This window comes from Peromyscus leucopus, chromosome 4 (assembly GCF_004664715.2).
Source record: "Peromyscus leucopus breed LL Stock chromosome 4, UCI_PerLeu_2.1, whole genome shotgun sequence".
Taxonomy (NCBI): Eukaryota; Metazoa; Chordata; class Mammalia; order Rodentia; family Cricetidae; genus Peromyscus; species Peromyscus leucopus.
In genome coordinates this window covers 95,477,264-95,499,488 of record NC_051066.1, presented here as the reverse complement: position 1 = coordinate 95,499,488, position 22,225 = coordinate 95,477,264, and the positions used below count along the sequence as shown (strand labels likewise).

General features: G+C 53.6%; 1 protein-coding gene across 1 annotated transcript; it reads right to left on the bottom strand.

The window, feature by feature from the left end:
* Positions 1 to 1,638: 1,638 nt before the first annotated feature.
* Positions 1,639 to 21,499, bottom strand: LOC114692312 (tyrosine-protein kinase receptor TYRO3-like). Its single transcript, XM_028867986.2, is given in 20 exon segments — positions 1,639 to 3,080; positions 6,824 to 6,960; positions 7,132 to 7,291; positions 7,458 to 7,567; positions 7,961 to 8,082; positions 8,444 to 8,536; positions 9,161 to 9,241; positions 9,546 to 9,641; positions 10,235 to 10,335; positions 10,432 to 10,561; positions 10,912 to 11,056; positions 11,465 to 11,610; positions 12,425 to 12,602; positions 15,538 to 15,620; positions 15,623 to 15,652; positions 16,386 to 16,472; positions 17,868 to 18,038; positions 19,029 to 19,129; positions 19,490 to 19,673; positions 21,331 to 21,499. Coding segments are annotated over 20 exon segments (2,643 nt in total). The 5' UTR covers positions 21,425 to 21,499; the 3' UTR covers positions 1,639 to 2,686.
* Between the last annotated feature and the right edge of the window lie 726 nt (positions 21,500 to 22,225).

The following is a 22,225-nucleotide window of genomic DNA, read 5'->3' as shown; positions in this document are numbered from 1 at the left end:
GTGGAAGAGAACTGCCCCCACACACATACACACAGAGTGTAATAACAAATAGTATTAAGGCCCGGTGAGCTCAGTGGCTAAATGTACCTGCCACCAAACCTGGTGAGCTGGGTTTGATCCCTGGGGCCCACCTGGAGAAAGAACCAACTTCTATATGTTGTCCTCTGACCTACTCACATGCATCATGGCATGAGTGTGCACACACATACACACACACACACACACACACACACACACACACACACATTCTAAATATTAAAACAGAACATAGTAACAAACCTTTTTTTCCCCCCTAAGACAGGGTTTCTCTTCATAGCCCTGTCTATCCTGGAACTCAAGACCAAGTTGGCCTTGAACTCACAGAGATCTGCCTGCCTCTGCCTTCCCAAGTGCTGGGATTAAAGGCATGTGCCACTGACTGGTTTGTAACAAACTTTTAAAAATTAGAAAAAAACCCAAAATCTACCAGTTTAAAGGTGCTCCTGGGAGTGCTGGGAAGGAGTTACCACTCCGCTAAGCTTCCAGTGTCTTTTACTCCTGGAGTATCCTCCGCCTCTCTCCCCTGTCCTAGAGGATGGAGGTTAAACTCCTACTTCTAGAACACCATATTGGATGAACCTAGCCGCAGGTTCCCTGCAGACAATTGCTTGAGAGGAAAGGGTCTTCTGGCCAATTCCCAATGTTATCTCACAGTTAATCACCACCCCATTAAAAATGATAAAGGCATGAGGTATTTAAAAAGCTACTTGTATGGAACTGAATTCAGGTTTCAAAAGCTACTTGCATGGAATTGAATTCAGGTTTCATAAGCTATGTGGGAACCAGACCTGAGGAACCAGCAACAGGTTTTTCAGGATACTTGCTCCGGGAAGGGATCTACCTCATTCCATTGCCCTCAGCCAGCAGAGCTGTGGCTTTGCCTCTCCCAATTCCTCTCCGCCCCAGCAGAGGAAAGCTCCTATTGCACAATGCCAGGACCTGAAACTAGGTTGCAGGTGGAATACTGAGAAGCAACTCTGTTTCTGGTATTTCTAATCCTCAAGAGGCTCACCTTTCTTTGACCACTGATTCCCAGGTTCCTGACAGGAGGAAGAAACGAGGACCTAAGGAAATGTTTGACAGGGTGGAGAGAACAGCCTCTCTGTTCCAACTTGGATGTCAAAATGTTTGCATTTTCCAGAGCCCAGTGGGGTTTATTACTCTTGGGTGGTGGGACTAACGACATTTTGCATCTTCCTAGTGTCTACAAAGACAATGTACTATCTTTAACATGGAGAGAGTTACTGGGTCTAACCTGCTAATGAGAAGCATATTGTGTTTAACTCAGAAAATTTAGGTAACAGGAAGAAAAGGCTTTCTTAGTCATATCATGTAAAGATAACAGCTGTCTACACTTTGGCATATCTTTCCAGACTTTTCTCTGTGCAGAGATGCTTCACTGTTTCCTGAACTGGAAGGGGGGAAAATGTAAACACTTAGAAGACAAAGCCTTGGGTTGGGAATGGTAGCACAGGAATTTAATCCTAGCACTCAAGAGTTCCAGGCTAGTTAGGGATACCTAGTAAGACCCTGTCTCAACAAAAACCCAAACAAAAAACAAAAAAAAAGTATTAGTAATAACTTTAAAAATAAATAGCGTTGATTCTTTAGTTTTCAATTTTATTTGTTTTGAAACAGCAACTTAATAGCTTAGAAATGTCCCTAACAGTAAGGGCCTACCCCATGCACTCCAGGAGGTTCCTGGAGCCGAGACCCCAGCCCTGGGTCCAGGAACTTCTCTCACCCACATCAATCAGCCATCAGGCTGATTCTCTCTGGAGACTTGGGACAAAAGAGGATGTCCATTTAGAGGAGGGTGGACCTAAGGGTCACCGTGTGGAAGGGCTAGGCTTGGGCAAAACTGCCTCTGTTAGTTTTGGGGACATTTGGGGACTTGGCAGCATGCTCAGACAGACTGTGGAAGCTTGGAGGGGTCCTGAACTGTTCCACTCACTTCTGGGCAAGCCCCCCAGCACCCCTCCATCTCCCAGACTCAGAAAATCCTCCCGAATGCCTCAGAGGCACCCAGCCAGCTCCAGGCCTTGGCAGGGTGGGGAATCAGGAAGGTGATGAGGATTCAGACCTGAGAATATCCCACCATCTCCTGCCAAGGGCTTTGGGACCCAAGTATACCACTCCCTTCCTGTCACCTAAAAGTGAACAATACAACGGCATCTCTTTGTGACTCTAAGGGGCAAACCTGGCATTTAAACCCAAGTGTGGTGGGCACTGATGCGCCTCCAGGCTGCGGGCAGCTCCAAGCATGCACTAGAAGTAGGAGCAGCTGAGCCAGGAGGGTAGGGGCCCACAGGGCTGTTGCTACCCTCCCCTCATGCCATCCACACCCATGGTACCCATGGAAACATAGCCACACACACCCCTCCTGCCAGCTGCCCGCATTCAGGCAACCAGCTCCAGCTCACCTCCTCTCAGCCAAGGCCTGAACTGATGCCAGGCCAGCCAGAGTGGCTGCAGGAAGAACTGGGATTGGGCGATTTAGTCAGTCCAGGTACCAGCACAGCTTGGGAGGGCTACCACAGGAGCCTCCAGACCTTGCTGCCTGGGCTGTGATCAGGCTGGGCTTAGCCAGCCAGCATCGTGGCCAGCAGAGGCAGGTGGATGGCCCCAGCTGTCCTCTGCCCGCAGGTTAACAGCTACTGTGAGGCAGTAGCCCTTGCTGCTGCAGCAGCAGCAGCCTCTGGGTCTCGCTGAGGGGGCTTTCCGGCTGCTGCTCCGACTGCCCAGGTGACTCAGCCAGCCCTCCAGGGCTGAAGATGTACCGACAGTCACTGGGGATGCCACCTACTGCCCCCGCGCCACTGCCGTCCCCTGCCTCGCCGCTAGGCTGCTCTCCACAGGGCCGCTCGGGGCTGCCTCTCTCAGCAGGCTGCTCAGCTCTCTCAATGTTAATGTACAAGGGGTCCTGGCTGGTGGACAACACAGAGAGTTGGCCCAGAATGTTCTCCAGTTCCATTCGCAGGCATGTGAAGCTTGGGCGCTGCTTTGGGTCGGCACTCCAGCACTGGTACATGAGATCATACCTGAGGTAGAAAGAAGATGAGGAGAGGTAGTGGCCACCCTGAGATGGGAAACAATTCTTCAACACTAGTGTGGGAGGCTTACTGTGCATCAGGTGAAGATTACGTGTATTGTGTGTGTGTGTGTGTGTGTGTGTGTGTGTGTGTGTGTGTGTGCATAAATGTGCACATGCTCATGAACTCACAGGCATGCATCACAGCACACATGTATGGTCAAAGGACAAGTTTCAGGGATTGGCTTTTTCCTTTCACCGAGTGAGTGGGTCCCTGGGATCAAACTCGGGTTGTCCAGGTGTGGCAGCCAGCACCTTTACCTGCTGAGCCCCTGGGATCAAACTCGGGTTGTCCAGGTGTGGCAGCAAGCACCTTTACCTGCTGAGCCATCTCCTAGCCCTGTCTTCAACAGTTCCTATTTTGAAAATATGGAAATTGAAGCGTGGGGAGATGAGGAACCTTGACATAGGCTGGAGAGATGGCTCAGTGGTTAAGAGGGAGTACTACTTTTGCAGGGGGCCCAAGATCAGTTCCCAGAACCCATGTCAGGCAGCTTATAAGCACCTTCTAACTCCAGCTCTAGCGGGCTCTGATGTCTCTGGCCTCCACAGGTACCAGCACTCACATCCATATATACTCACACACACATATCCACACAATTAAAAAATAATAAAAATAAACCTTTAAAAAAAACCTAGCACTGGGGTTGGAGGGATGGCTCAGAGGTTAAGAGCACTGACTGCTCTTTCAGAGGTCCTGGGTTCAATTCCCAGCTCACAATTGCCTGATACCCTCACGCAGACATACATGCAGGCAAAGCATCAATGCACATAAAATAAAAATAAATAATTTAAAAAAAAAAATCCTGGTACATGCCTTTAATCCCAGCACCTGGGAGGCAGAGGCAGGTGGGATCTCTGTGAGTTCCAGGTCAGCCTGGTCTACAGAGCCAGTTCCAGGACAGCCAGGGCTACACAAAGAAATCATGTCTTGAAAAAAAACAAAACAAAAAAAATCCTTAATAAAGTCACATAGGTAGCTGGTAACAGAGTAGGCAGGAGTGGTTAAGCACGTCTGTAACCCTAGCAAACAGGAGGTAGAGGCAGGAGGATCGCTACCAGTTTGAAGTGGGCTCAAGATGCATTTTGAGTATGAGGCCAGCCAAAGGTGCAAAGCAAAGTCCTGTTTCAAAAAATTAAAAACTGGGCTAGGAATGCAGTCCAGTTGGTAGGACGCTTGCCTGGTATACACAAGGGCCTGGGTTTGATCTCCAGTACCTCCTAACTGCTATACTCCTGTAACTCTAGCACTTGGGAGGTGGAGGCAGGGGAGTCTGAAGTTCAAAGTACGCTTCTACAGCGCTGGTTTGAGTCTGGTCTAGGATGAGTGAGACCATCTCAGACGAATTCCCCAAAGTCACTGATCTATGATTTGAAGCCACAGAAGCTTCAAACTTCTGCGCTGTCCCAGGAGGGAGACTAAGTACAAGTACTCTGTCTTACATAGAAGCCTGGAGTCAGGATTGTTTCCCTTGGTTTTTGTTCTGTGGAGCTGCAGAATCCAGGGCCCCGTGCATACTAAGCAAGTAGTCTAGTGCTGAGCTACCATACCCCAGACCCAGGACTCAGGGTCACTTTTTTAAGAGGTAGACATGTACACGCCCCTCTTTGTCCCAAGTCCACAGGAGGCAGAACCCACTCATGTACGCTTACATTTTCAGAAAAGCTTCCAGCCCTCTTCCTCTACCAGGAACACCACACCCCACACTTAATTTCACTAGCCTTAGATTCTCTTATAGCTTTCACTGTTTCTAAGGACACGGACACATGGACACACACACACACACACACACACACACACACACACACCACACTCCTTCCCTCATGGGGAAGGTCTGAGACAAAATGCAATCAGCAGTGCCTGACTCTTGTTCATGGCAAAAGCCCCAAGTACTGTCTCACAAAAAAGGCCCTCCTGATAGAGGCCCCAGTGGCAGGAAGTGCCAGACCCCAGGCAGGCTGTGGGAACAGTCCAGACTACGGGTATATGGCCAGACGGGGACATATTCTCAAGGCGGCTAGAAGCCAACTGGCACCTTTCCTCCAGGCTGCCTGGTGGGAGGCCAGTGTCCGCCCACCCTTCATTGACAGCAGCAGCTACAGTCTGGGAGAAGGCTGAGCCAGGGTCTGTCTCTACTGCTTCCCCGAGCTCGGCTTCTGCAGCTCTAGAAGAGGGCTGAGGCTGGGTGCAGCCACGGGGAGACGTGAGCTTTCAATCTCAACAACGCCCGAACTCTGCTTAAGGAATAGGTGGGCGGGGCTGGTTCCTGCACTCAGACTTCCATCCAAAGTATGAGTGAGGGGCTGGGGTGTAAGTGAGTTCAATTCCCATCACCAAAAAAAATAAATAAATAAATATTTTGTTTTGTTTTTTCCCTAGACAGGGTTTTTTTTCTCTGTGTAACAGCCCTAGCTGTCGTGGAACTCAATTTGTAGATCAGGCTGGCCTCGAACTAACAGAGAGCCACCTGCCTCTGCCTCCTGAGCGCTGGGATTAATTAAAGGTGTGTGTCACCACACCTGGTGATAAATGATTTTTAAATTGTTCTTTGATGCCAGGCTCCAGGCACTTCAAATCCACTGCCTGAGAGGAGAATACCACCATTCAGCTCCCTTTCCTCCACCTGCTCATGGCTGGGGCACTCTGGAGGTCTAATTCGAAAGCTACATGGAACAAGGGAACATGTATGTATTCACTCTCCAGAACCACTCTGGCTTGACTGGCGTCACAGAGTAATACTAGAACAGACCAACACAGTTGATTTCTCGGTTGAGAGCATGAACTCTAAAACCACAAGGATCCAGGTTCAAGTACCAACTTAATCACATAATAGCTGTGTGACCTTGGCCATGTTACTCAGCCTCTTTAATCCTATTTCCTCATCCACAAAATGGAGATAATAAGCCTTTTCCTTATAGGGTTAGAGAAAGATTGCCTGGGAGAATACCTAATGGGCCCAGCTAAGGTCAGTGACAATTACATCACCCTGTCACAAGGGTTTGTTTACACTACACTGGGAGTCCCGCCCTGCTCCATAGTGCTTTGCAGCAAAGAGAGGAGTCAGTTTCCTTCTTCCCAGGATCTCAGGTCCTCTCCTTCAAGGGGAGGCCAAAACCAAGAAAGAAGCCCAGGCCCCACCTTGTCCTAGCCAAGAAAAGACAGTGGGGGGGTTGCTTGTTTTTCCCGGGGTACAGCTCTGTGTGAAGGGGCCCAATGCTAGAGCCAGGTTTCCAGACTAGCTGGGTTCCCAAGAAGGCAAAGGAGCCCTGCACTGAGCTCAACTCTTCTCTGCCGTTTATGGTTCCTGATTCCCCCTAGAAACTGGTAACAATAGTGTTAGGAAAAGCCTGGAGCAAGAAATACGGGGTAGGAGCCGGGCATGATGTTTCATGGCTGTAGATTCCAGCATTCTGGAGACTGTGGCAAAGTGAACTCAGAGTTTGAGCCAACCTAAGCTGCCTAGGGAAACTAACTGTCTCAACATTCCCCCTCCAGAAAAAAAAAGGGGGGAGGATAAGAAAGGGAGAAGAGAAACAGAGAGCTTGAGGGTAAATATGGAATAGGTCAATCTTCATTCTTAACGACAAGGACCAAAAGCAGGACTAACAAAAGTCCAGTGGAAGTTCTGAGCTCGTCCCGGGATAGCAGCCAGGAGTCGAAGCTCCTTCTATAACCCTACCCAGGATACTTACACTTCCTCCATACACTCCGGAGGCTGTTTCAGGCGGTTCCCGCCGATGAGGTAGTTGTAAATCTCAGCATTTTCGATGCCAGCATATGGCGTCTGCCCACGAGTCATGATCTCCCACATGGTCACCCCGAAGGCCCACTGGTATAGAATCAGGGTTGGGGGAGAATGTTACCAGGTTTCCTGAGTTAAGCAGAGCCAGATTTTAGGATTCTGGGGTCTCGTAACTCAGTAATCGAAGCTCAGAGAGCAGAGCTTTGCTGGCCCTTTTTGGGTCCCGCAGATCCACCCACACTAATCCACCCTGCTCACCACATCGCTGTGCACAGTATACAGGTTGTCAGCCAAGCTCTCCAGGGCCAGCCACTTGACGGGTAATTTGGAGGCGCAACCCTGACGATAATAGTCCCCACTGTAGATTTTTCGGGAGAGTCCAAAGTCAGCCACACACACCGTCATGTCCTCTGCCAGCCTGCGAGGGGCGTTGAAAGACAGTCAGTCTCCTCCATGTTCACAGTCTTACTACAGCCAGGCTATCCCCATGCATGGGAGGTTCCATCCAAGGCAGGGGGTGACAGCAGCAAGCGCCAGGAGGTATACTGGCTGTCTCACACCCACCAGGCCACCAGAATTCCTACATGCAATTCCGAGCTGCCAGGTCTCGGTGGATGAAGTTCCGGGAGCTCAGGTACTCCATGCCACAGGCAATGTCCACCATGAACCGGACCAGAGTCTGGAGGGGCAGGTTCTGGTAGGCAGACAGGGCAAGCTCAGGTTGGACCTTCCCACCCCTCAGGGGCAATGAATGAAGTTCCCTGGCCAGAAAGTCTAAAGACTGTCTTAAGAATCACTGGAAAGGGAACCAAGGGCCTTCCAAGGAAACTTTGGCAAGCCTGAGAAAGAGCTAGAGAACCAAATGCCTTCTTCCTAAAAAGGTTTTTACCCGATCTAAAATTCCCAGCAGGGCTTCAAGAGGGAAAAGGAGGCCAGTTTAAACACTATCGGGCTCTGACCCTTTCTCTCCTGATGGCGCCCTGAGTCCTGCCCACCAAGCCTCTTCTCGCCCGGGTTCTTCTGTCCCTTTTCCAGGCATCACTCTCCCACCCATTGCCTCCCGGCCACCCCCACCTGAGGCACTCACCAACGGGTTCTCCCCAATTCGGGAGGCGAGCAGAAAGGCATGCAAGTCTCCATGCTTCATGAAAGGCAGGATGACCATGGGGATGGGGAGGCGGCCTTTAGCCCTGCTCCGGAGGCTCACCCCTGGGGGACAAGGGAGAGTCAAGAACTGGGCGCAGAAGGACAGCGGGATGCTGCCTCAGGCCCTACCTGCTGGCTTCCATCGTCATCACCGTCATTTACCACTGCACTTTGGCTCCCGCCTGGGTACCCATGAAGGGCTCTGCCTGCTGCTCCTGGCTCCCGTACATGTCTCTGTCCCTCCTCCGCCCACACGAGCAGTTCTGAGCTAAGCTCCTCACAGCCGATTTCAGACAGGACCTCATTCACTCACTACCTGCTTGCTCACTGGGTATCCAAACTGCTCTCCTCCAGGCTGCCCTCTCGAGCTGGTGGAGCGTATTTTTAGCCCTATTCTATATCTGCCTCCCCCATTTGGGCTCACCAACAAGCTTGGCCACGTGTGGATGGTCAAACTCCTTCATGCAAGCTGCTTCTCTGAGGAACTCTTCTATGTCGCTTGAGGCAATGATGTCAGCTGGGAGAAAGGAAGGGGGAGGAAGGGAAACAAGATTCACTCCACATCTTCCCAAGACTCCCAAGACCGGTTCCTCAGAAGCCCCGGGCTTCACAGGGGCTTTCCAGCATTTTCTCTGCCTGCTAATGTTTTCCTGTTCACTTTTCTTCTCATTTGTTCGAGACAGTCCAGCCTGGATTCAAACTTGTGAGCCTCTGCCTTACCCCTCACAAGTGCTGAAGTACCGCTCCAGGTCTGAGTTTTTAGGCTTTTCTTTCAGGTCTCATTTCACAGTTCACGCTGGCTTGGAACTCACTACGTAGCCCAGGCTGGCCTCAAACTTCTAACGATCCCCTGCCTCTGTGTCTCCAGTGCAGAGATGACTGGCCGTCCCCCTGGGTATGGACAGCCCCTGAGCTCCACCAAGCACCGCTGTCATCACCCAGGAGTGAACCGTGAGGACCTGTCACCGCTGACGGCGGCGGAGAGCAAGGCGAGGGCACGAGTCTTTGTGTGGGCTTATGCTTCTGAATTATTCACATGCTGCAGTCAGCATCCCTGCTGCTGGAGCGGAGCCTGCTCTAGGCTCTGCTGCTCCTTTACCCCTCCTCCCCAGCAGGCAACAAATCCCACGGTCCAACTCACCTTTCAGCATCTTCACAGCCACTTTCACGAAGGAGCCGTCTTCCTGCTTCAGCTGGGCTTCCCGCACTGACCCAAACTCTCCTAGGCAGGAAACCAGTGGAGAGTGAGACCCCTCAGGCTCCCTACTCCCTCCCTTTCAGGGGACACTCTATGGTCATCAAATCATCACCTAAGGCTCTTAAAGGAGGCTGTTTTGGGAAATGGCTCCCCGTCTTCCCTGCCTCAAGCCACCATTCCACGGAATACCCCCCAAATCAGGCATCCATCAGGTCTATCTTGTTTATAGGAGCTGACCTAAATTCACACACCCTACACCCTGGAAGTGACAGGAACGATACATTCAGAGAGGGCAGACTCATTCCAGCCCCAACAGAGTCCCCCACACCTTTGCCCAACATCCGGCCGAGGGTGAACTGCTGCTCTGGGATAAGGACGTCCTCCAGCTTGTCCTTTAATTCATCGCTGATGCCCAGGCTATCCACTGCGGGAGGAGGTGAGAAAGGGCAGAGCTGTAGTCAAAGCCACACTCCAGCCTGCCATCTCCACCCCGCTCCCTGACCTCAGCACAGAGCCTGGATCCCCAACTCCAGCCTGCCATCTCCACCCAGCGCCCTTCCTCAGCACAGAGCCTGGATTCCCACTCCAGCCTGCCATCTCCACCCCGCTCCCTGTCCTCGCACAGAGCCTGATCCCAACTCCAGCCTGCATCTCACCCAGCTCCCTGTCCTCGCACAGAGCCGATCCCCAACTCCAGCCTGCCATCTCCACCCCGCTCCCTGTCCTCGGCACAGAGCCTGGATCCCAACTCCAGCCTGCCATCTCCACCCTGCTCCCTGTCCTCGCACTGAGCCTGGATCCCCAACTCCAGCCTGCCATCTCCACCCAGCTCCCTGAACTCAGCACTGAGCGTGGATCCCCACATTGTGGTGATAAGCTCCACCAGGGAATTTGGTGTCTTTGCTATTACTCTGGGACTTGTCAGGGTTCGGATGCTTTAGCTGGATTATGAGTTGGTAAAAGGTAGGGGTCACGAGACAGCCTGCCTTCTCTCGTCTATGATGCTCCACCACTCACGTGTGGCCTCAATGCGTTCAGGCCTTTCTCGATTGAAAGACCGAGCGGCCCGGAAGTGCACAGCTGGCTCCCCTCGGGCCATGACGCTGTCAAAGGCTTGCCTAAAGAGGAATCCAGAACTTCAGGTCAATCACAAGGCCGTGTGGTACCACCTACTTCATTCACTCTCCACGGCCCCACCTCCTTACACCTCCTACCCGAACCGTGTCTCCTTCCGTCTCTTCCGAAGCAGGATGAGGGCCAAGGCAGCAGCAGTGATCAGGGCGGTGAGCACCCCGAGGACCGCAGGCACCCAGGATGTGCGGCTGTGGGGAGGGCCCTGCCTTCCTGTGGGAAGGAAACGCAACGTCATGAGCCAGGATGACACAGGATGACACCCGAGTGTCCTTTTAGAACTTCCCCAGGATGGCCACCTCACACAGCCTTGACAGAAGACTTTCCTAAGTCAAGAAGTGGAAAAGATCCCAGAGAAAGATCCAAGAGTTTCTACCTGAGTTGGGACAGGCCCTGGCTGTGGTGACCTGCAGTGTGATCAAAGTAAAGGGAAGAAAACCAAGCTAGAAATACCAACCCCAATCTCAACTGCTGGGCTCTTTAATTGGGGGGGGGGGGAGGTGGAGGTTGCCACCTGCCTCCTCTTAGAAAGCCTTGATCCCTACCCCACCGGCACGCCGTACCTGCATGGTCATGAGAAGACACTACCAGTGGCTGACTCCAGGGCCCATAGCCAACTGCATTGGAGACACACACACGCAAAATCAGGTCCTTCTGGGGATCCCAGCCGGTCAGATTGGCCCTGGTCCCTTCCACCATCAGCTCATCCTGCAGCCAGGAAAAGTCCCACCCCCACACTGAGTCTGGGGAAGCCTCCAGCTGGGGTAAGGAGGGCAGAAAAAAGTTCAGCTAGGAATCCGGGGAACCTTAGGAGCCAGTGAGTGATAGGGGCCGTAGAAGACAACCTCCTGAGAGTCACCACGTTCCCGCCCACAAACAAGCCTCATCCCTAGAGAAGGATGAGAGAAGCAGCTGGGACAAAGCTTTATCTGTGCTCCAGACCCCCATCCCATTTGTAGGGGCAGGCACAGGCTTCCTGCTTGGCATACAAAGTGGCCACCGGGCCATCCCAGTGCTAGAGACAAACCAATGAGACAGGGATCTTGCCTTTCCAGAAGGTGGAGGGTGCTCCCCCTCCAGCACAGCAAGGCAAGCCGAGGGGCTGTCTCCCCTTACCTGGGTTCCGTTTTCTTGGACCCAGGACAGCTTATAAGGTCCCAGGGGGCCTTCCCCAGGGTCCTCAGGGATCACTTCTTCCCATTCCAGGATAAGGCCTGAGTCGGTACGAATGGCATGGAGATTCTGGGGAGCTCTGGTTGGCGCTGCACCCAAAGAAAGTTGTTAGGACCCCTACCTTTCCTGCCATCCTTATCCCACACAAACCAAGAGTTAAACAACTCCGAAAGCAGAGCGTGAGGGAAGGGCTTGCTCCAGGCTGCAGCTGCTAACAACCCCCTGGGCTGGGGCGAGGGTAGCCTGGGCAGGACAGAAGCGGCCCAGCCCCCACATCTACAGCCAGCCAGCGCGGCTCTTAGTCACCCTGGTAAGGCTCGGCCCCTCCCCCCCCCCAGCCTCTTTTAACAGAGAACTACAAGCAAATTCCAAGGCAGTGTTGGTTGACTTGCTGCACTTTCCCATAAAATGTTCACATGCCTCCTTCTCATCCTTCAGACCGCACTCAGGCCTCTGTCCCCCAGGCCTTTCCAACCCACAGCCCAGGGTTCTTATGAATGAACAAAATCACAAACACACTTAAAACACGAGTTTTCTTTTTTAACTAAATTCTGTGGTTCTCCAGTCTGAGCTTTATAGATGAAGGCTGGCCATCTCAAGGGGATTTTTTTTTTTTTTTTTAAGAGATACTAGGGATTGAATCTAGGCCCTCCTGAATGCTAGGTCAAGGGATCCACCACGGAGCTGTATTCTAGCCCTCTTTAGAGGATTCTGCTTGCCCTCCCCCCTCGAGTTCTCTGACCATACCGTCCCATGGTTTCCAGTCTGCTTATCTATCGGTTCCTCCCACAAGAACTAGATACAAAGTGGTATTCAGTAGCATGCAGTAGGTGCTCAATAAGTGCTGACTGAAGAAAGCCTTCCCTCCCTCTCCAGTCTCCCCCCTCTGGCTGCATTCCTTACCTAGGCCCTTTGTCTGAAAGGGCACCCAGTCGGCGTAGGGGGAGGGCCCCAGGGCGTTGGCACAGCGCACCCTAAGGCTGTAGTTGGTGGCGGGGGCCAAGTCCCGAAGCAGGCAGGTAAAGGGTGGTACAGGGACCACGACAGCCAGAACCTCCCAGTCTCCTGGGGCCAGTGCCACCTTCAGAAAAAGCAAAACAGAAACTGATGACAGAGGTAAGGTCCCCGAGGTGGGATGGAAGACAGGGTAGGCATGGCATGGGAGCTTGAAATGTCTCCTCTGTCTGTCAGCAAACACCTGCTCCAGCTCGTCTCCACCACAAGACCAAACCAGGTTCAACCTCTTTATTTCACAGAAGCTGTTCCTTGAGGAGTCCTACTTATTCTGAGACTGAGTACAGGCACTGTAGTAGACTGTTGTTCACGGGCAAGGCCCCGAGTCCGATACCCAGCGAGGACTGGGAGTCAGGACAAGTGTCCGCTTTGGTGTTGTTTTTGAGACAGGGTCTCACCACAGAGCTCTGGTTGTTCTGGAACTCACTCTGTAGACCAGGCTGGCCTCGACCTCAGAGATTAAAGGCGTGCACCACTACGCTAGGCTAGTGAGGTTACTTTCTTGATGTCTCAGCAATTCCGAAAACTCTGCCTGCCTATTTGGGTTTTGTTGTTGTTGTTTTGTTTTGTTTTTTTCCGAGACAGGGTTTCTCTGTGTAGCTCTGGCTGTCCTGAAACTTGTTTTGTAGACCAGGCTGGCCTCGAACTCACAGAGATCCGCCTGGCTCTGCCTCCCAAGTGCTGGGATTAAAGGTGTGCGCCACCAATGCCCGGCTGCCTGCCTATTTGTACTTAGTGCTTAACTGTTTCAAAGCACCTGCCATCTTTACTTACTCACCCCAAAGCTCAGCGCTTTTCAAGGTAAAAAAAAAATGGGGAGCAGAGGGCTCCTTGAACTAGCTTCTCATTTTACATTCTGGAGGCCCAGGACAAGAATACAAAGGCCTATGTGTGTGCCTAGGGATAGAGCTCAGTAGCCAAGTAGTCACTTAACACACATTAGCCCTGAATTCAACCCCTGACATTCCTTCACACATATACACAATTCATATACAACATGGTTAAATCCTTAAACATTAAAAAAAAAAAAAAATCACCCAATCCATCTGTTTACTTATTTATTTAGAAGTGTTGGGGATCAAATGCAGGCCCTCATGTATGTAAACAAGTGCTGTTTACTGTACCACATCCCTAGCCGAGTTTCTTTTCGTTGTCATATTCTCTCTCTCCCTCCCTCCCCTTCCTCCAAAAAGGCCTCAAGTAGCTGAAGCCAGCCCTGAATTCATTCTGTAGCCAAGAATACCCTTGAGGCGGGCAGTGGTGGTGCATGCCTGTGATCCCAGCACTCGGGAGGCAGAGGCAGGTGGATCTCTGTGAGTTCCAGGCCCCTGGTCTACAGAGCGAGATCCAGGACAGCCGGAGCTGTTACACAGATGAACCCTGTATTGAAAAAACAAAACAAAACAAACAACAAAAAATAGAGAATATCCTTGAACCTCCCGAGTGCTGGGACCAGGAGTACAGGGTGGCATAATGCCTGATTTAGTTTAGGTGGTGCTAGGGAGGGGGTGCAGGACTTCCTCTACCAACCGAGCTATATTTCTGGGCATTCCCCCACTCCCCACTACCTTTGGGGGGGGCAGGGACCAGGTCTTACATAGCCCAAGCTGGTCCTTGAACTCCTGACTGTACCTCCCAAGAGCTAGGATTACAGGTGTGTAACACCATGCCTGGTTCTATGTTTCCGTCTTGATAAACAAATCTTCAAAACCACCTAGAAGGTTGGGTTCCCAGTTATAATTCTCCAAATCCCTGATATGGTAGCACTGGAAGAGTTGGACCTCAGAAATGAGTCTACACCATGAGGGCCTTCCAACGCAAGGTTATGGACAATGCTGGCTGCTCCCACCCACCTCCTCCCAGTGGCTACCATTAGACACACACATCACAAGCAAAGGTCTACCTTTGGAAGGATGGGCCAGAGGAGAAGACTACACACACCCTGGACTCAGTCCCAGGGCAGCCAGGGCAGGACATTCTGAATGTATAGAGTGTTATGTGGCAGTAAGGATGACCCAGATAAGATTGTTCCCTTGGCCCTGCAGACTCTGCCCAGGGACAAAGGGCTGTGGCCAGGGTGAAGCCAGGGGAGAGCCCATCCTGGCTTGGAGACATAATTAGAAGAGTTTCAAAGGTTCTCCCTAAAGAACAGGGAATACATAGTCACAGAGTGTTTGCCTAGCCTGTACAAGGCCCTGGGTTTGTCCCCAGCACAGGAAAAACAAACAAACAAACAAACAAATAATAATGATAAATAATAAAAATAATAAATCCCCTTTGAGTAAATACAAAAGCAAGCAAGCCTGCCCTGGCTCTTAGTTGTGGTATCAACCCTGCCCACCTTTTCTAGTCAGCAGGGGTCAGGACCCCTTCTGGTCCTCTTGTTCTCTTTTGGGGCAGAAGCAGGATGTGAGAGGGAAGACTATCAGATATGTTAAAAGAAAAACTCTTAGAGCTCGGTGGTGTAGGGCTTGCCTAGTATGTGAGAGGCCCAAGTGTGATTCCTAGCATTGAAAGGGAGGAGTAAATTGAAAGAAAGAATAATCTTCCAGCTGGGCAGTAGTGGGCATGCCTGTAAATCCAGCACTCGGGAGGCAGATCTCTTGAGTTTGGGACCAGCCTAGTCTACAGAGCTAGTTCCAAGACAGCCAAAGCTGTTACACAGAGAGACCCTGTGTCCAAAAACAAAAAACAAAGGAATGAAGAAAAAAAAAAAAAAAAACCCAACAACAAAAAAGAAGAAAAGAATCTTCCAGATACCCAAGTCTGCTGTGGACCTGCTTTCTAGCATAAAGAAGGCCCAAGCTTTGAGCCCCTCTGTTACAAAAGTAAAGGACAGAGAGACAATAAATAGCCTGGGTTCTTCCTACCAAGCAGCAGCATCTGGATAGTGCTTCAGACCCAGAGTCCCAGACAAGCCTAGAAGTGTGACAGCGCCGTCACACAGTGCGGCCAGGACGAGCCAGCCGTCAGCGAGAGCCTGTGTGGTCATCTCAGCCTACCTGCACGGTACAGGAATGGAGCAGGGCTAAACCGTCAGCTCCTGGCACCCAGGCCACACTAGCGTTGCGGCTGGAGATGGTGTCATCGTGACGTTGAAGGGGGCTGCAGGAGGAGCTGTGGATAGAGACTTCATGTCAGCACCCAGGAAAAAGATTCGGGAGGGAAGAAGACCAGCAGTCAAGCCTTGCATTTGTCCCAGGGCATGGAGCACCCCCTAAAGATGGCTCCTCAGCATGTCCGAGGCACAGGGGTGCATAAACCAGCTTCCAGGAGAGCACTATTATTCACACCTGGGAGAGGGCCTAGGCTGGGGGCAGAAACTGCCTACCGAATCAAGGACACTGACCAAAGAATAAGGCGGGGGAGGGGTGTTCTGGGGCGACAAAAGGTGAAACAGGCAACTGCCCGGCTTCTCCAGATGAGAACCTTTGCATACTGGCTCCTCTCCTCCCTCTCTCCTCCCCCTCTGCACCAACACTTGGGTCCCCTTTGCCATCGGCGAGGCTGCTGCCCCCACCCCCTTTCCCTCCACACCGAGACAGAAACAAGGTTGAATAAAAGCCTTGACCACCTCCTGCCGGCTCCATCCTTCCCTCCCTCCCAGGGACTCTGCTTCGTGATGGGAAATCTGCTGTGACGTCAGGATTCTATTCTTGTCTCTGCTGTAGCAGGGTCTCAGGTGCTCCCACTAGGCATGGGAGCTGCGCCAGTTACCCCTCACCTGGAGATTCCTGCAGAGCGGACGCAAGCTGGCTAGCCAGCCAATTCTACTGCTAGACAGCTGGCTGAGACTGCCCCTGTCCTCCTCACCCCACCCAACCCCCCACCCCAGCCTGTGTCCCCCTACCTTGAAGGCGAACAATAGCTGGTCGGGAAGTGGCCAAGCCTTTTATGTTGTGAGCTTCACAAGAAAACTCTGTGCGCTGGGTCACTCCTGGGGCCAGAAAACCTTAGTCAGTCCCCCAAGCAGTAACCCCCACTGAGTGAGTTTAGGAAGAAGGGTCTTCAATTCAGGTTCTCCCTAGAACATCTTAGCAGTCCCTCCAGCCAAAGGAAGGGGGTGGACAGTGGGGTATGGTAGTGCGGAGGAACAAGGGCTTTGCAGTCTAAAAGGCTTGCATGGTACTCTGTCACCCCATCTGTCCAATGGGAGGATTTTAAGAATCAGGTAATTGATTTTAAAGTGCACAGTACACAGCGAGAGCTCAGAGAAATGTTATAACCGTGCCTCCCACCTCACTCTCATCTCCCACAAACAGCACAGGGCACCTCCCTTCTCTGGCAACTCCTCGATGGTGCATACCAGAGCCTTTTGTTTGTTCTCTGCCCGTCGCTGTCACATTCGGAGAGTCTTAGCTCCTCCTGCATGTGTCCTGTCTACCCAAGCGTCCTCAGTTCTCTGGAGGCTGGAAAGGTGGCTTCTGCTCTTTTGTTTTCCTCCTGCCCCCTCTGTGCCCAGCACAGTGTGGTGTGTGCAGTAGTTCAGGAGATCCACTGAGTGCTTATTATCACAGGGCTGGCTGCCTGAGGCGCCTAACCACGCACATCTGGAGGAGAGCTGGAAGCTGCGAACCCAGCCTCCGCTCTGAACAGGTCCTGCCCTGGCACCAGCAGGTCCCTAGTCCATCAAGATTCAGATTCCTGGGGACTTCCCTTTCATGCTCAGACTCATCTGTTTTGCACGGTTCAAGCCTCAACTGGGAAAAGTACACTTAGTTTCACAGACTGGCAAGTCTCACAAACATGCGATGTATATGCCCAGGATCTTGAGGGTCTGGGAGAGTGTGCAGGTGTGACTGCTTCGGGGATAACTGTATATGGGATATGAACAGACTGGCAATTTTTCTAGAAAGGACCGTCAAGCGAGGAGGCCCTGTATTTTTATGCTGGCCTCCCTCTTCCCTTTACCCTCCCCCATTTCCCTTTCTATAGCCTGAGCCGAGTCTTCTTCCAGTTTGCCAGACACTCCTCCCTAGCTCTGCGTGGGCTGGTTTCTGGCTCCTTCCCTGGGGAGGGGGGAGGATGGGTACCCCTGATCTCACACAATTCCTCTCTCGGGCCAGCTGTGCAAGGACCAGGCTGCCGTGGGTGAGGGAAGGAGGCCCCAGCACCCTCTTTAAGCACACACAGCAGGATCACACCTAATCAGCCCCCCTAGCCGGCACAGCACACCTGACTAATGAGCTCAGCAATGGCATGGCTCACGCACCCTGACACTGGCGTTTGCTCTGGACGCCCAAGCAACAAACGCAGATTTATGCAGATCCCAACTCTACAGTGTTCCCTCCAGCTCTCTCCCCGCTCACAGCCCCCTCCTGAGGCTGCTCACCTGTCACGTTTAAAACAGAGGGAGAGGGGGCAGGTCCCCCAACCTTAGTGGGTCCTCTCCACCAGAAAATGGTTACAGGTTCCGGAGGACCCACGGCCTCACAAGACAGTTGAAAAGGGGCATTGGGTGGCACTGCCACATCTTTTGGTTCCACCGTGAAGAATGGCACACCTAGGGAGGAAAAAAAGGAGGGGGAGTTAGCCCTGCATCTCTCAGCTTCCTACCGCTCAAATCACAAGTTCATTTCCATTTGAAGTACTCCGTACGGCCAGCACCACAGGACCCTGAGGTCGGCCGCAAGCGGGCCTCAGGTGTGGGGAGGGGGCAGCGTGGGCTTTGTTTCCGCTGCCCGCTTAGGCAAGGCAGATTCTGCTGCCAGCCCCCACAGTCCCTTCCAGACCCGCTCCGACAGCCCTTCAGAGTACTGGAGAGGCTGGGGTGGGGAGGTGGGGGGAGGTGCACCCCGGGAGGGGGAGTGGGTGGGAGCTTTAGCAGAGTTCTGCTGGCAGGCTCCGGCTGGCTCCCGGCTCCCGTTCAGGGCCCTTTGTTACTTTCTTAGTCACTTTGTTCTCCAGGGCTGAACAGCTCCGAGCTCCGGCAGCTGTGGAGCCTCCTTCCCCTCCCCCATCCCCTCCCCTCCCCCTCCCGGTAGGTCCTCTTGGCAGAACAAGGTCCAGCTTCTGATGAATGCTTGACAGTTTGTTGCTCAGAAGGCTGAAACAGACTGGACGTCAGAGATTGTGGGGCCTAGTGGCCTCCTTGGTCCTTAGACATCCAGACTCCAGCAGGTATGGTCCCTGGTGTCTGGATGAGCCTGGAGTAAGGTTCTCAACATGTGGGTCAGGACCCCTTTGGCAACCGTCTGGCTTCAAAAATATTTACATTATGATTAATATCCATAGCAAAATTAGAGTTACGAAGTAGCTGTTGTATGTCTAGACCTTCACAGTAGCAATGGAAACAATTTTATGGTTGGGGGGGGTCACCACAACATGAGGAACTGTACTAAAGGGTCGAAGCGTTAGGAAGGTTGAGGACCACTGGCCTAGAGCCTAGGTCACAGGAGACAGTAAGGCAGTCCAGCTTGCCCCGAGTTCTCTTCTGTAAAGGTACAGTTCTCGGCTTCAAGCCAAACGGCCCATCCAGCTCCAGCCTCCTCACCTTCCACGGTGAGCCATACTGACTGAGAAGTCTTGGTTTCTTCCCCATCCTTCACCTGGCACCAGTACAGGCCGGCATCAGACCGCTCCACTGACTTCAGGCTGTGGAGACAGGAGATCAGGGCTACTTCTCAGAGTCAAGGGAAGTAATCCCAGCACCCTAGAGGCTGAGGCAAGGGGACTGTGAGTTTGAGGCTAGACTTGTCTATACACAGAGAGTGAGCTCTGAGCCATCCAGTGCCACATGAGACCCTGACATTAAAAAAAAGAAAAAAAAAAAGAGGGGCAATAGCTCTGCTGGGCAAACTTAATGGGTTTAGTGTGGCCAGTTTCTAGAAAGTTCCAGAGTTTGCCAAATTTTAAAACCACAGACCTCTAGACACCAGCACAGCCTCAGCTCCCAGGCCCTGAAATGGACACAGGCTGTGTCCCCGGCTGTCATCCCACACCACAGTCCTGCACCTGAGGAAGCCAATCCAGTACTGCTCGCTTATCGAGAGGGACACCTGGCTTGCATTCTGGACCACAGCCCCGTCCTTCATCCAGTGTATATCGGGGTCCTCCATCCCCTCCACACTGCAGTTCATCTTGACTGGCTGCCCCTGAGACACTGTCATCTTCGCTGGGGCTCCCATGAGCTTCAGGCCTGAGGGAAGGGAAAGACAACGCGTCAGTCCGATTGAGACAGCCCACGTCTCTGGGAACATCCCCCATTCTCTTCTAGAAAGCAGTTTCTATGCTAGAAGCCTCATCCTCAGCCGGTGCCAAGAAGCAGAGACAAGCTTCTGTGAGAAGGAAGGCGGCCTGAACCCAGGCTGGGAGAAGGGGTACGACGAGACCTCCAGTTTTCTGTCACTGCCCAGTTCCTTTAGCACTGAGGGCCTCTTCCCCATAGCTCCCTATTGCCCAATCACCAGAAGGCAAACTGAGCTCAAACAGTGCAGACTTGTCATCTCCCGGAGCTGGTACTGCCCTGGGAATGACGCCTCTACCCAACCAGTGCAACAGGCTGCCAGCTCTCTGCCCGGGGTGTCAGTCAAGCCCCGAGCGGCTGCCAGTACCCCTGCACCCCACCCTGCCAAACGAAGGGCGGCTGAGGGAGGGGAGGAGGGAGTGCTCCCCTGAAGTGGGGAACATATGGCTACAAAACCACGTCAGATCAAACACATGGCAGCCTTCCTGGCAGCCGCCTGCTCTATTAATACCTGAATGTGTGCAGGGGCGGGTGCTAGGAAAATGGGAGGCAGAAGGGAGGGGTGGGGCCCTAAGCAGGAGCCTGAGACCCCCGAGCTACTGGGGCATAACAAGGCCCACCTATTGGAATCTTACCCTCCTCAGGCAAGGGTGGGGACACACACACCCACACACACCCACACACACCCTCCTGAAATATTTTTAAACTGATGGGCAGGTGAAGTATGCGCATAAATGAAATCCGGACCTGTTTCTTCCAGCGCTTTACTGTGTAACCCTAGGTAAATTCCTGGGCTCTCTGAGCACCAGATACGCCCCTCGAAGCCCGTAAATACTTTCCACCCTCTCTCTTCCTATTCCCCTCCTTGAGAGACTGATATAGCAAAGAACTCAGTTTTAAGAAATGCCAGGTGGATGGCTGCTGCCCTGCGCCTCTCTCTACCCTACTCCGTTCACCCACACGGAACGAGGAGAAATAGCCTCACACCCCTTCTACACCCAGTAGTTCCAGATGTGTGCAGCAGTGAACTTGCGAACAAAGGTGCTGCCCTCCTGCCTCGGGGAAATGTCTCAGTGGCTATGTGGCTATCTTCACAAGGACCAGTAACCTTCATCCAGCCCAAGCTCTTCGGGTTTCCGGGAGCGCCAAGGGCCACAGGAACTAGAGTACGGCCAGAGGTATTCTAGAATCCGGCACCTTCACAGCCCCGGGTGCTCAAACCCGGACCCTGTAGTTTCCGAGTGGGACCTTCGGGGGTGTGCGGAAGGCAGAATGGGTCCTCGGGACTGGGGAAAAGGAAGCGAACAACTAGGAAGATAGAGGCGGGAAAACACAGTCCTAAGCACCCCCGGCTGCCCACACCCCCCACTCTCTTCCCTTGCACCGAGCCAGCCCCGGGCGCGAGAAAGTTGGGGGCGGGGGGGCTGCGGCCGGAGGTCTGGCAGCCGACACCCGCTGCGCCCCAGCCTCGGCCTTCCAGCCCCGGCCACCGACCCCAACCTCTGGCCGGCCCAGGCCCGGGTCTCCCCGCTGCCGTCCCTGGGCTGCGCCGCTCAGCCGTGCCGCTCAGCAGCCCCCCGTTTCCCGCCGCCTCCCGGGCCACCCCTACCTGCGGCCGCCGACTCGGGGAGCAGCAGAGAGGCCAGCCCCGCCAGCAGCAGCGGCGGGAGCCCCGGCCGCCCCATGCTCCGCCTCAGCGCCATCGGCGGCGACGCCGCACCATGCCGGGCCCGGCCCGCGAGCGCCGAGAGGAGGGCGGCGGAGGAGGAGCGGCGGGAGGCCCGCGGGAGGGGCGGGGGGCGGCGCTCGGTCGGGGCGTCCTGGACCCGCGGCCGCCGCGAGCCGCGGCCACCGCCGTCAGCAGCGAGGAGTCCCGGGGCCGCGGCTGGGCCACCGCGCTCCTTGCACAGCAGCCGCCGCCGCCGCCGCCGCCGCCGCTGATTCATGTTCTTCTGCGAGCCGCCGCCTCCTCCCGGCCCGCCCTCCGCGGAGCTCGTGCCGCCCCCCCCCCCGCCTTCCTCCCCCCCTTCCTCCTGCAGCCCCGGTGGCGAGAGCCCGGCGCTAACCTCGGCCGCGGCCACCCGACCTCCCCGCCCATCTCCAGCCGGTGCAGCGGGACCCGCGCCCCGGCCACTCCACGGCCGCCGCGGAGGACCTGCCCGGCTCCCTGGACAGGCACCCGGCACGCCCCTCCTTTCCCCCAAATACTTTCCAGTCTCCAGCGTGGCGCCCCGGATCCTCTCCTCAGAGCCACGGCTGGAAGCCCCTGCCACACCCCAACACTGTTCTAGACCCTGACCTCAGAATCCCGCACAGCCCTCTCAGAACATAAAGCACCTACTAGACACCGAACCCCTCATGTGCCCCCAGGACGGCTGTGACCGCTCCCCACCAAGATCTGCTAGAATCCCTGTTCCAAAGGGTTGAGCTTTTCACCCAATTTTTTTCTTTATTCGTTCTCCGTAGCCTACCTTTTATCGCCAAGTATTCTCCTATCAGAAAGA